At 39.8% G+C, this 12,471-nt stretch overlaps 1 protein-coding gene across 1 annotated transcript in view; it reads left to right on the plus strand.

The window, feature by feature from the left end:
* Nucleotides 1-12,471, plus strand: part of PDE11A (phosphodiesterase 11A) — a gene marked incomplete at both ends in the record, with an annotated part of 373,297 nt that overhangs the window by 154,917 nt on the left and 205,909 nt on the right. The window contains one exon of the mRNA XM_080799405.1: nt 4,886-4,950. Coding sequence (XP_080655531.1) covers nt 4,886-4,950 — 65 coding nt within the window. The remainder of the gene's footprint in view (nt 1-4,885; nt 4,951-12,471) is intronic.

Raw genomic sequence — 12,471 nt, forward strand, 5'->3', positions numbered from 1 at the left:
TTCAAATAAATAAATAAATAAAATCTTTAAAAATAAAATAAAATAGGTACTGAAAGAATGCTAGGGTAAGATTGGTAGGTTAGATTTCTAAAATGGTTACTATCATCCAGGATCATAAAATTGTAACTGTGGGCTTACCTTTACTACTGCACAGAAATCATTTGTATTTCTACTTGGATAGAAATTCACTTACGTTTCTGCTTGGATGAAATTCATTTGTATATTGTCCAACTGTTCTTTGTGGCCTCAATGACTCACTGAATGCCTGCTCTCACCCTGCTTGTTTTGAACTTTTATGCAGTTATTGCCCATTTCTGGGTACCCATCCCCAACATGTGTGTTTAAGCAGTAAGCCTCATGGTGATTTTCCCGTTTTGTCCCTTCCCTCCTCTCCATGTTGACCCAGTTACATTCAGATCACCCAAAGAGCAGGCTTCCCAAGTGCCACAAGCTACCTTATCCTTGGCCTCAATAAAGGAACTTACCCATGGTCCTTGCTCTACTCTGCCTACAGTGACCAAACTTTGGGCTTTGGGTGACTTTATATGATCTTCTGAACATACTGTGTCTCTATGATCTGTGATGAATTCTTTAATTTCACACACCTTTCCAAGTATCATTTCTGGAGCTTTGTCAGAGTGATCCCTAATGATCCCACAAGCGGGGCTTGGCTTACTCTCTCATTTACAACCCAATTTGTACTGCTATCAGTTTTCAGGAATCTATCCTTTTAGAGTTGTAAACTATTCTAATCAATACTAAGAAGGAAGCCAAATGAAGTACTCCTCAGTAATGTTGGGAAGTTTAATCTCATCTATCAGGTCAGAGAATTTAGAGGTATCTCCTTTTTGAGGGGTGCCTGGGTGGCTAGTTGGTTAAGCATCTGACTTTTGATTTGGGCTCAGGCTGTGACCTCAGGGTCATGAGGTCTAGCCCTACATCCAACTCTGTGCTTTGGGTGCATACCCTGCTTAAGATTTTCTCTCTCCCTCTTCCTCTGCCCTCCCCTACTTGCATGGTTTCTCTCTCTCTTAAAAAAAAAATGTGGGTCCTCCAGGTGGCACAGTCGGTTGGGCGTCTGCCTTTGGCTTGGGTCGTGATCCCAGGGTCCTGGGATTGGGCCCCACATCGGACTCCCTGCTCAGTGGGGTGTCTGATTCTCCCTCTACCTTTCCCTCCTGCTCATGATCTCCCTCTCTCTCTCTCTCTCAAATAAATAAAATCTTAAAAAAAAAAGTTATCTCCTTTTTTATTTCCAAATGCAGAAACAATTAATAGTTTCCTGGTAATTTGATTAGTCTTATATTAAGCCATGTATTTTACTTGAAGCTACTATTAGTCTGTGTTTATTCAAATTCAGTCATTAATGGTACTTGAAAAATACTTATAGAATTGATAAATAAAGACCAAGTTTATCTAACTATTCTGACTTTGAAGGAGTCATGTCTAAATAATTTGGTGTCACAGTTTTGCTCATGTTTATAAAAGCAGTGAGTAGTGGGGAAACTGGGGGCTGTAGAATCAGACTGACATGGTTCAAATCCTAATCTTGCAGTGTATTGGTTGTACAGTTTCCCGGAAACCACTTAACTTCTCTGAGCCTTAATTTCCTTTCAATAAAATGGGAATAATATTATCTCCCTTGCCAGGATGTTGGAAGCATTGATATCTACATAAAAGATTGATCATAATGTATGTAAAATGCCTCACACACATTTGCAGCAAAAAGGGAGAATATAGTTGTCTTAGTTCAGGCTGCTATAACAAATTATTATAGAATGGATGGCTTAAAGAACAAACACATTCTTTCTCACAGTGCTGGAAACTTGGAAGTTCAAAATCAAGGTACTGGCAGATCTGGTGTCTGGTGAAGGCATTTTCCCAGTTTGTAGTTGCCCATCTTCTTGTTGTATCCTCATATAGCAGAGAAAGAGAGAAACAGGTTCTCTCTGCCTCTTCTTGTAAAAGTACTAATAATCCCTTATGAGGCTTCACCCTCGTGATCTAATCACCTCCCAAAGATTCCATCTCCAAATACTATCACATTGAAGATTAGGATTTCAACATAAGAATTTTGGAGGACACAAACATGTAGTCCATAGCAACAGCATAAACATGGTGAAATAGGGAAAAAAATTTCTGTCATCTAACAAAATAGTGGAAAGAAATCACAAATCATGAACAATCAAAGCAGAGATAAAGGACTAACTCCCTCCTTTTAAGATCTGTGACAATTTTCTATAATGCAAACATAAATGAAATACTACTACTTTGTACCTTATTTTTGTTTTAAGTTTAAAAATTATTTGGGATATAGTTTGAGGGATTTATTATTTGGTGATAGCAGATAGTTTCTTTTTCTTTTTTTTAAGATTTTATTTATTTGACACAGAGAGATCACAAGTAGGCAGAGAGGCAGGCAGAGAAAGAGGGAAGCAGGGTCCCTGCAGAGCAGAGAGCCCGATGTGGGGCTCGATCCCAGGACCCTGAGATCATGACCGGAGCTGAAGGCAGAGGCTTTAACCCACTGAGCCACCCAGGCGCCCCAGCAGATAGTTTCTTTGTGGCTTCCTAGCCTTGTGAGACCCAAGAATATTACAAGTGTATAAAGATTTCTAAGTGATTGGTTTCTGTTGAAGTCCTCGATTAAGATAGGTGTTCTGGTTATTTTGCTGTGTAACAAATAAAGCCAAAATTTAGAGGCTTAAATCAATGTTATGTTCACAGATCCTATGGATCGGGAATTTAGAGAAGGCAACACAAGGATGGCTTGCCTCTTTTCAGGATATCTGAGGCCACACACAGTTGGGAAAACATAGAGACCAGGGATGACTTAAGGACTGAGAACTGGAATCATCTGAAGCTTTGTTCATTCCTATGTCTGATTCCTAGACTGGAAGGACTTAGAGCCTGGAGCTTCTGACCAGAACAAATACATGTGGCATCTTCTATGTGGTGTGGCTCCTCTTCAGCAGAATGGCCTTAGGGTAGCTGGATCTCTTACATGGTATCTCAGGACTCCAGGCACAAGTATTCCATCAGATGACACAGAAGGCGCATTGCCTTTTATGACGATCCCAGAAGGCACATCACATCCATTCTATACACTCTATTGGTCAAAGTGGTCAGTAACCCACTTAGATTCAAGGGAAGAGAACATAGACCCTACCACTTGGTAGGAGGGTGGCAGGGTCATATTGTAGTGAAGAGTGTAGGATAGGAGATATTGTTGTCAAATTGACCACAATGAAGAATTTTGTAGAGGCTCTGTTCATGCTGGGATATGAAATGAAATTTGTGCTCTAATTGTCAAGGGCATTTCCTTGCAGTTGGTCTATTGTCACTGCTCTGTATTCAACTAGTCACACACAATTTTCTTTATGCTGGGGCTTTTCTTTTCTTTTCTCTTTTTCTTAATGTTGCATTTTCTTAGTTTGGGTTCATTACCTCACTGATAAAGCTGTTTTAATATTTAATCTATTTCCAGTTTCCAAATCATTTTCTCAGGTGCCCATCAATTCCTCATAAGTGGTAATTTAAAAGGCCTTTGAAGCATGACTGTATCCAGCTAAGGCAAATTTAAATGTCAAACTTGGAAGCATCCAGTGACATTCAGATGACTCCTTTCAGTATAAGGGCCTCATTTTTTTTTTTTTTAATCAATTGGTATAGCTTGTCAAAAGAGGGCCAGAAATGGTACTCTTCCCACTCAAAATTTTTAGTGTTGTTGAAAGACCTGACACTTTAGAATCATGCAGACTTGCTTCAATCCCAGGTGCCCCATTTAGTTGTGTGAAATTGATCAAGTTTCTTAAACGTTATGGGTTAGTTTCCTCATCTATCCACTGAAGATAAAAATCCTTGCTTTATAGAGTTGTACTAAGGAACTTAAATAGTCAAAGAAGCTTCTGACGTAGAGCCTGGTTTATAGTAAGAACTCAGTAGTAGCTAATAATAAAAACTTCCTTTACATTTCCTGTGTCCAAAATTCTCTTTAAGTGTAATAAATCTTGATCAGGTTCTTGCACCAAATATGCTGGTTTTACAAGACAGGTGAGAGAGGAAGTGTCCACGCTAGGGATGATCCTTGAAGAAGATGGCTTTCTCTTCTTTACCCTTGGAGCAGGGGGCAGGGGTTGGTGGCAATAAAATGTTTACCTGAGAACAATGTTAAATCAGGGAAAGTGACTTCAGGAGCCTTGGGTGCACGGAGGGCGTACTGTTCCAGGTTTTGTCTCTACCTTCTTCTCCATGTGTATTGATTGGATTGTGAAAGGGGCAATACAAAGTTAAAAATGTTTTCAAATGAGATGTCCCTTGGCAGGACTACCACAAGATAGTAAACACCTCACTGTAAAAATACAACACATTTAATTTTCCGCCAATGTTCATTTGTTTTGTTTATGAGGAGGGAAAAAGAGAGGAAAACCAAGAAATAGACTCCTCACTGTAGAGAACAAACTAATGGTTACTAGCGGGGAGGTGGGTGGGAGGATGGGTGAAATGGGTGACGGGGATTAAGGAGGACACTTGTTGTGATGAGCACCAGGCGTTGTATAGACGTGTTGAATCACTATATTCTATACCTGAAACTTAATACTACACTGTATGTTAACTAACTGGGATTGAAATAAAAACTTGAAAACATATATGCATATTTAGTAAAATGTATTAAAACTTGGGCAATGTGTGCCATGTTAGATGTAAAATCCAAAATGTAGGATAGAATTTTCTTTTTTTGTCCCTTGAGACTTCTCCACTTAAAATTGCTCTTTAATCTCCAATTTTTGTAATTATCATTATAAGCCTGAAAAATGTTTGTTGCATTATGTTAAACTGCAAGAAGGCTTTAATTGACTTGAATTTATGTCTTTCTGTGTGGCAGGTGGTGAAGTTCACCAAATCCTTTGAATTGATGTCCCCAAAGTGCAGTGCCGATGCTGAGAACAGGTAGGGCTTGTGAGTTTCAGGTTTGTCTTTTGCTCCTTGTCTTCAGTCCTTGGTGTTGGCAGCATCATGTAATTCTTTGAGGATAGGAGTTCTTTCTTTAGATCAGCAAGTGCAGACAAATATCATCACTCTTCTGTATTTCACAGCTTAAATAAAAACTGCTGCCTTTCTATGTCAACTATACCTCAACAGTAAAAATTTTCAAGAAACTACAGCTTAAAAATACATGTATCTACATTGCAGAATAAAACTGCAAATGAAGGGGCGCCTGGGTGGCTCAGTGGGTTAAAGCCTCTGCCTTTGGCTCTGGTTGTGATCTCAGGGTCCTGGGATCAAGCCCCATATCGGGCTCTCTGCTCAGCGGGGATCCTGCTTCCCCCTCTCTCTCTCTGCCTGCCTCTCTGCCTACTTGTGATCTGTCAAATAAATGAATAAAATCTTAAAAAAAAAACTGCAAATGAATGAAATCAATTTTTAGAGATTCCCTAACTACACAGACAGCCTGATTTTCTGCTTTATTCTGTCCCTTTGCTTCTCTTCCTCCCTTTTGTTTGCTTATATTTGGTCAATAATGTACCCTTGGGAAAGAGGGAGAGTGTCCCTCTTTCTTTTTTCTTTTCTTTTCTTTTTTTTTTTTTTTTTTTTGGTCCCATTGACATCTTTGAGGTAAAGGTGAGGGTTGGGGACAATCAGTGCATTTGTACTGCCCTGAATACCAGTTGAGATGCTACCAAAGTGGATTCTGTTTACTTTGGTCCCTTCTAGAGGAAGGGCTAAGAAATAGTGAGACTAACTAAAATGCAGAAATATGGAGAAGGACAAGTAAAGTGTTTCTGCTGGCGTGATGATGATAATGATGTTAATACTGATACAAAGGCCAGCAAGATAAGCAGCTTCCAATCACTGAGTGCCAAATGTGCCAGGTTCTATCTAAAGGCTTTATAGGCCTTTAATCCCCCAAATAATCCTATGAAGTCAGCATCATTACCCTGGCATGACAGAGGAGAAAACCAAGGTTCAGTGAGTTTAAGTGACTTGTTAAAGGCCCTGCAGGCAGTAAGTGGTAGCCACATCCAAGGAGAAAGTCACCAAATAAAACTCTCCCAGCCTCTGAACTTTGATCCTATTCCCACATATAATTTACAACCTGGTAGTTAATCTCATACAGTGAATGTCTTTTGGGTTAATGTTTCCCAAATCTGGCTGATCAATCAGAATCAAGCTTGCAGAACTTGATGAAGACAATTCCCAGAACCCTCACTGAGAGATTTTGACTCCATATGTCGAAATTGAAGTCCTAAAGATTTATATATTCATTAACATATAGTGTATTATTAGCCCCAGGGGTACAGGTCTGTGAATTGCCAGGTTTACACACTTTACAGCACTCACCATAGCACATACCCTCCCCAAGGTCCATAACCCAACCACCCTCTCCCTACCCACCCTCCGCCCCCGCCGCAACCCTCAGTTTGTTTTATGAGATTAAGACTCTCTTATGGTTTGTCTCCCTCCTGATCCCATCTTGTTTCATTTTTTCCTTCCCTACCCCCCAAACTCCCCACTAGATCTATATATTCAAAAGGTTCCCTGGGCACCACCTTATTCAAGATGTAATATTCAAGGGTAATTTGATTTTATATATCCATCATTGCCTTAAGTTCAGGAAATAGAAATCAGTACATTAAAATCGACACATCATTTAGTTACTTTAATTTTTATCCAGTGCATGAAATTTAAAAGAGGCTTTTGCTACAAACCATATAATTCCATTTATAAGGCACTTTCGAAAAGGCAAAATTATAGATACAGGAAGCAGATTAGTAGTTTGTAGGAGCTGGAGATGGAGAGAGGGGTTTATTACAAAGGGGCACAGGGGAATTTTGGGGTGTGATGGAATTATTCTCTATCTTGCTGTGGTTGAGGTTGTGTGGCTGCATTTATCAAAATTTACAGAACTGTACACTAAAAAGGGTAAATTTTACTGTCTGTAAGTTATATCTTAACATGGGGGAAAAGAGTCCTTTCATAAGAGGTTTCTGTTTTCCTGCAAATATATTTATGTCCTGATCTGTATTTAATGTCAGCCAATCTATACCTAAAAAAGATATTTAGACATAGAGAGTTACTAGTGGTATATGGAGCAGTTTTCCTAAAGTCTTCATGTAAAATAACATGAAATACATTAGAAGAAAAATGGGTATTCCTACTTACTCCTTGAGCCAGTCACGGCCTCATGTAAGTTCGCCATCATACATGGGGGGGGGAGGTTTATGGAGTTATTAAAACACAACTTTTGAAATACTAGTACTTCAATATTGTTCTTTTTTATGCTACTGAATGTGTCCTCTTGGTCACTGCAAAGTTAAATATTTCTGATCTTTCAATTATTTTTAATGATGAAAGAACATCCATGTCAAAACAGAATGACCCAAAGCCCAGAGTGTCCTTGGCAAACTTTCTGATAATAAAGAAAGAAAGAAGGAAAGAAAGAAAGGTCAGATTTTCTTTAAAGAGACATTTGAAAAGTGCCTTTGAACTTTGACATTATGAAGGAGTACACTCCATCATTCTATTTGTGGCCTTTAAATTAATTTAGAATGTTCATTTATCTCAGAAGACCTTTCCTGCATTGTCTAGTAATTTCCCTCTTGTAGATGTGGGGATCCTTCAGTCATTTATTAGAAGTTAAAGAAATAAAGACAAGTGGCTCCAGCATTTACCTCACCAGAGGCTGTGGAAGAGTCATTGAAACAGTCTATGAGTCTACAAATCACAGCCCGCTCTCAACACATTGTAAATCTTTCCTTTAACCTTTCATCACTTAACATCTTCACTGTAGATAATGTCCATTAGACACCTTAGTCCTCTGGACATCGTTCAGAGTTATAGTAAGATAGTTTTTGAAGATAATGTCTGTGGTTTCAGGCAACAATGTTTCAGGGTATAGTTTTAATTCTGATGAATTCTGGCTTAAAGCTTGCTGATTTTTATAGACAGTCCTTGAAGATTTTTTTTTTTTTTGAAACAAACAGGTGTGCCTGGGTGGCCAGTGGGTTAAAGCCTCTGCCTCCGGCTCAGGTCATGATCCCAGGGTCCTGGGATTGAGCCCTGCATCGGGCTCTCTGCTCAGCAGAGAGCCTGCTTCTCCCTCTCTCTCTGCCTGCCTCTCTGCCTACTTGTGATCTCTGTCTGTCAAATAAATGCAATCTTAAAAAAAAACAAAAACAAAAAATGGTTTTGTTGCTAACTAATCATTTTTGCATATTGCCCTGTGAGGCTAACTCCTTTGTCATAGCTGCACTTATCTTGGTCTTCGTATAATTAATACCAAGCAGTTTTAGAGTTAGAAATGATCTGATGCATTTCTGTCCATGAAGGATGTACCCTCTCTGGGGCATCCTTGACAACTCTTCCAGCGATAAAATTCTCACTGTGCCACAAAGGGCTTTTTCTACTGATGGGGTTCTCTAATTGTTAGAAGAGCATTTTACGTTCCTATAACTTCCACCTATTTGTCCTGAATTTGTCCATTAGACATGGTTGTTCTTTCATTAATTTTATTCCTTCATTCAATTGCCATATGTTGAATACCTACTCCGTGCTGGGAACTAGATAGGTAATGGGCCACAGAGGTTTTTTTAAAAACCATCAGTCTCTGCCTTCAAGGATCTCAAGGCCAATGAACAGCAGTCAGAGTTGGTTAAGAATATAATATAATCATAACTAGATTTCACCAGGCCTCCAGCCTGTGGCTATAAGTAGAGTCACATTAACAGTGATAATTTATACTTAGCTGCGAGTCATTTCTGCCTTGTAGTGGAAGCCCCTTGCAAAAGCCACTCTTACACTAGTTCTGGGAGTCCCTAAGATTTAAACAAACAGAAACAAAATAATTTTATTACTGACTTGTCATTTTCCCAAGTGTCCATTCCTAAATCCTCTCCCTCTAGACATGACAGAGCAGTATCTGCTGGGCATGGGCTCCCTCACCCACTCCAGAATCCACTGCACTGTCTCAGAGTTACCGGCGGCCTTTCCAAATCTGAGCAAAGCTGGGTAATGAGTGCATCAGTGGGAAGAGGGCTCACCTTCCCTACCATGTATTATAGTTTGTTGTTGGGCCCCTAAACAGCTTTGCATGTACCTCATTTTTTCCAAATCTTTCAGTGCCCAAAGCTCTTGTCTGTAGCCCTTCTTTCTCTATAACTTGGACTTAGTCCATGGGACAAGGCTTAGAAACCAGAACCCAGAGAACAACCCATTAAGTTGCTCTCTTGGTTTCCCCACCTTACTTTCTTGTTGCCCACTAGGTTTAGATGCTCAAAGCCTCCCCCTCACAGTCCCTTTCCCTCATTGCACATTGCCTTGTGCAAATAAATGCCTTCTCGTGTACAAATGTAGCTCAGTTTAGGCTCTTATGTCCTGCTATCAAGTAAATCAGTGACTGTAAAGCAAGTCAAGACTTCCTGTAAAAGGTTTGTGCCAGGTGGTTTTCTAATAGAGAGAAGGGGCACCCAACTCATGTGGATAACAATGGAAGGCCACGTTCGGGGAAAGCTTTTGAATGTGATGAAACTTCACTTAGTTCCTGTAGGATAATGGAAAGTTAGTGACACAGCTACCTTCCAGGAAGAGGAAACATTGTAAACAGAGGGACAGAGGTGAGAATGCTAACGATGCATGTTTCAGGATCTTTAATTTGGGCTGTGAGTTGTTATTACAAAAGATATCATAATTGATGTTGGGGACCCTTAACTCCCTGTAAGGACATCCAGCTGCCCAGAATGTCAACGGACTGGGGCAGGGGTCTTATCAGGTCCTGAAATGCTCAAGCCCTCTTAACTGGCCTAGAGACGGGCTACACGCTTACTCATGGGGAGTAATCACAGTTAGGGACGTACCGAGATTTGTGTCTTGAAAACTCATCTGGGCAATAGAGTGGGAGAAGAGCTAGAGGAATGGCAAACCAAAGCCACCAAGGGCTTGAATCTACTGCCTCGCCCTGGTGGCAGTGGCTCAGTAGTGGAAGACTGCCGTGGATCTGCTGTGCTTACTTCTTCCAAGTCAGCAACTGCTATTCTTAGATGATTTTTATACTTCATGGTTTCCAGACACTTTGCCAATCTTTTCACTCTCCCCTGGATGTGCTCTAGCTTGCCGGAATCCTTCTTAAAGTGGTATTTCCCAGAATGGGACATACTTTCCAGTTTTTTCCAGAATCAGAACGTATCAGAAAGTGATAAATACCTCACTTTTTTAGAACATAATACTGTTGATGTATTATTTACAGTCATCTTGTCTTCTCAATGATGACTTTTTTTAAAAAAATTAAGATTTTATCTGATTCATTTGATTCTCAACCTCCTCAGATCTCACTATTAGAATCTTTCCTATGAAGCCTAATTTCAGAATATTTAGTGAATCAACTCGAATAAACTTTCTTGGATCTCTTATTCAAACGTTAGAAACCTCTTTTCTGTCCTCAGTGGGAACAGGTAGTTTGAATGATCATGTGTACCTTAGAAATGGAAAAAGAACTTTTATGGACATCTTAACAGAAATTTTTATTTAGTTTGAAATATATTTGGCCAAATTCTGTTGATCCATCTCCTAGGTATAGGTTTGGATGCTGCTTTGGAAAGTGAACTTTCTCAGCTGTGCTACTTAAGGTATTTTTTAAAAGCCAAGTATCTATAATTTCTAGAAGGTAACAACTGATTAAAGGGGAATTTTTAACATTGTTATTTAAAACCTGAGCTCTGTAACCACTTTGGCCTTCTGAGAATAAAGGGAGGTAGAAGGGATAAAATTTATTTTAGTGGGAAGTGATCCTTTTTTTTTTTAGCTTAATCTTTATGCTATCTTTTTCATTTGTTATGACTAGAAGAAGAGGAGAAAAATAAAGCTAGAAATCTCAGAGCAGCTAAAGGGCAAGATGTTTGGTTTAAGGATCCTTTTGGCATGCAGGTCAGCCTGGAGAGTGGAGAGCTAAAAGGTTCTGTTTGAAAAGATGAGGACAAATAGTTCAGAATAATGGCTCCCCAAAGATATCCAGCTCCTAATCCGTAAGTCCTAATCCGTAAGACCTGTGAATATTACCTGGCAAGATGGACTTTGCAGATCTGCATAAAAATCTTGAGATGGGGAGAATTATCCTCGGTTATCTGAATGGTTCAGTGTAATCCTAATGATGTATTTTATGGTGACTAACATACCACAATAAAAAATAAATAAAAATTAAAAAAGAAGAAACAACAACAACAACAATCCTAAGGGTCCTTATAAATGGAGGAGATGTGACAAGAGAAGCAGAGGTCAAAGTGATGTGGTTTGAGAAAGACTTGACCTGCCTTTGCTGGCTTTGAAGATGGAGGGATGGGGCCACGAGACAAGGCATGTGGTCAAGCTGAATAGTTAGAAAGGGCAAGGAGTGGATTCTACCCTAGAGGATGGAACAAAATTGTAAGATAATAGCTTTGTGCTATTTAAAGCCACTTAAGTTTGTGGAAATGTGTTATAACAGCAATAGGAAACTAATACAGGGGTTTGAGTTTAAAAGGAGTCTAAGAAGAAGATAATTCAGGGGGGAAAATGGAGTAAGAAGAGGCAAACCAGGTCTTCAAGAATCAAGGGAGCTAAGAAACATGGGTAGAGGCTTGAACTTAAGGGAAAATCATGACCAGTGAGAAATTCCCAGGGATAGGACAGGTAATGGATTTGTCTGAACTGTCTGCTGTGCTCAGTGTTAAAATACTGCCTTCACTTTGTCTTTTGTTTGCTGTCTTCAGTGGCTACTGGAGCTCTGGTGTTTCACCCAAAGGCTTTTCAGAGCAGTCATTCCTACCTTGCAAAACCTAGAAGTTATACTGTTACAGGCCACTTCTGAGAATATAAAGATTAAAAAAAAAAAAGAGAGAGAGAGAGGAGAGATCCTTGAACACTCAGAGATATGTAAGGTTAGAAATTTGTTCTCTTTTCAATTATTTCAATAAAAACTGTTTCCTCGGTCCAGTGGGTTGAATAGTGTCCCCTCAAAATTTGTGTCCATCTGGAACCTTAGAAGGGGGCCTTATTTCAGGGCACCTGGATGGCTCAATCGGTTGAGTGTCCGACTCTTGCTTTCAGCTCAGGTCATGATTTCAGGGTTGTGAGATCCGGCTGCTGAGTGCAGAGCCTGCTTGAGATGCTCTCCCCAACATCTTCCTCCCCCACTGCTCCTGCCCTGTTCATTCTCTCTCTTCCTCATAAATAAATAAAATATTTTAAAAAAATAGGACCTTATTTGGAAAGAGGTCTCGGCAGATGCAATTAATTAAGGGTCTTGTGGTGGAATCATGCTGGATATAGGGTGGGCCATAAATCCAATGACTGGTGAGGACATATAGGGACATAGGGGAGAAACCATGTGAAGACAGAAACTGAGATTGGAATGCTACATACAAGTCCAGGAACAGTAAGAGCCATCAGAAGCTGGAAAAGGCAAGGAAAGAGTCTCCCCTAGAGCCTTTAGAGGAAGGA

The sequence above is a fragment of the Martes martes genome (assembly GCF_963455335.1).
Source record: "Martes martes genome assembly, chromosome: 3".
Lineage (NCBI taxonomy): Eukaryota > Metazoa > Chordata > Mammalia > Carnivora > Mustelidae > Martes > Martes martes.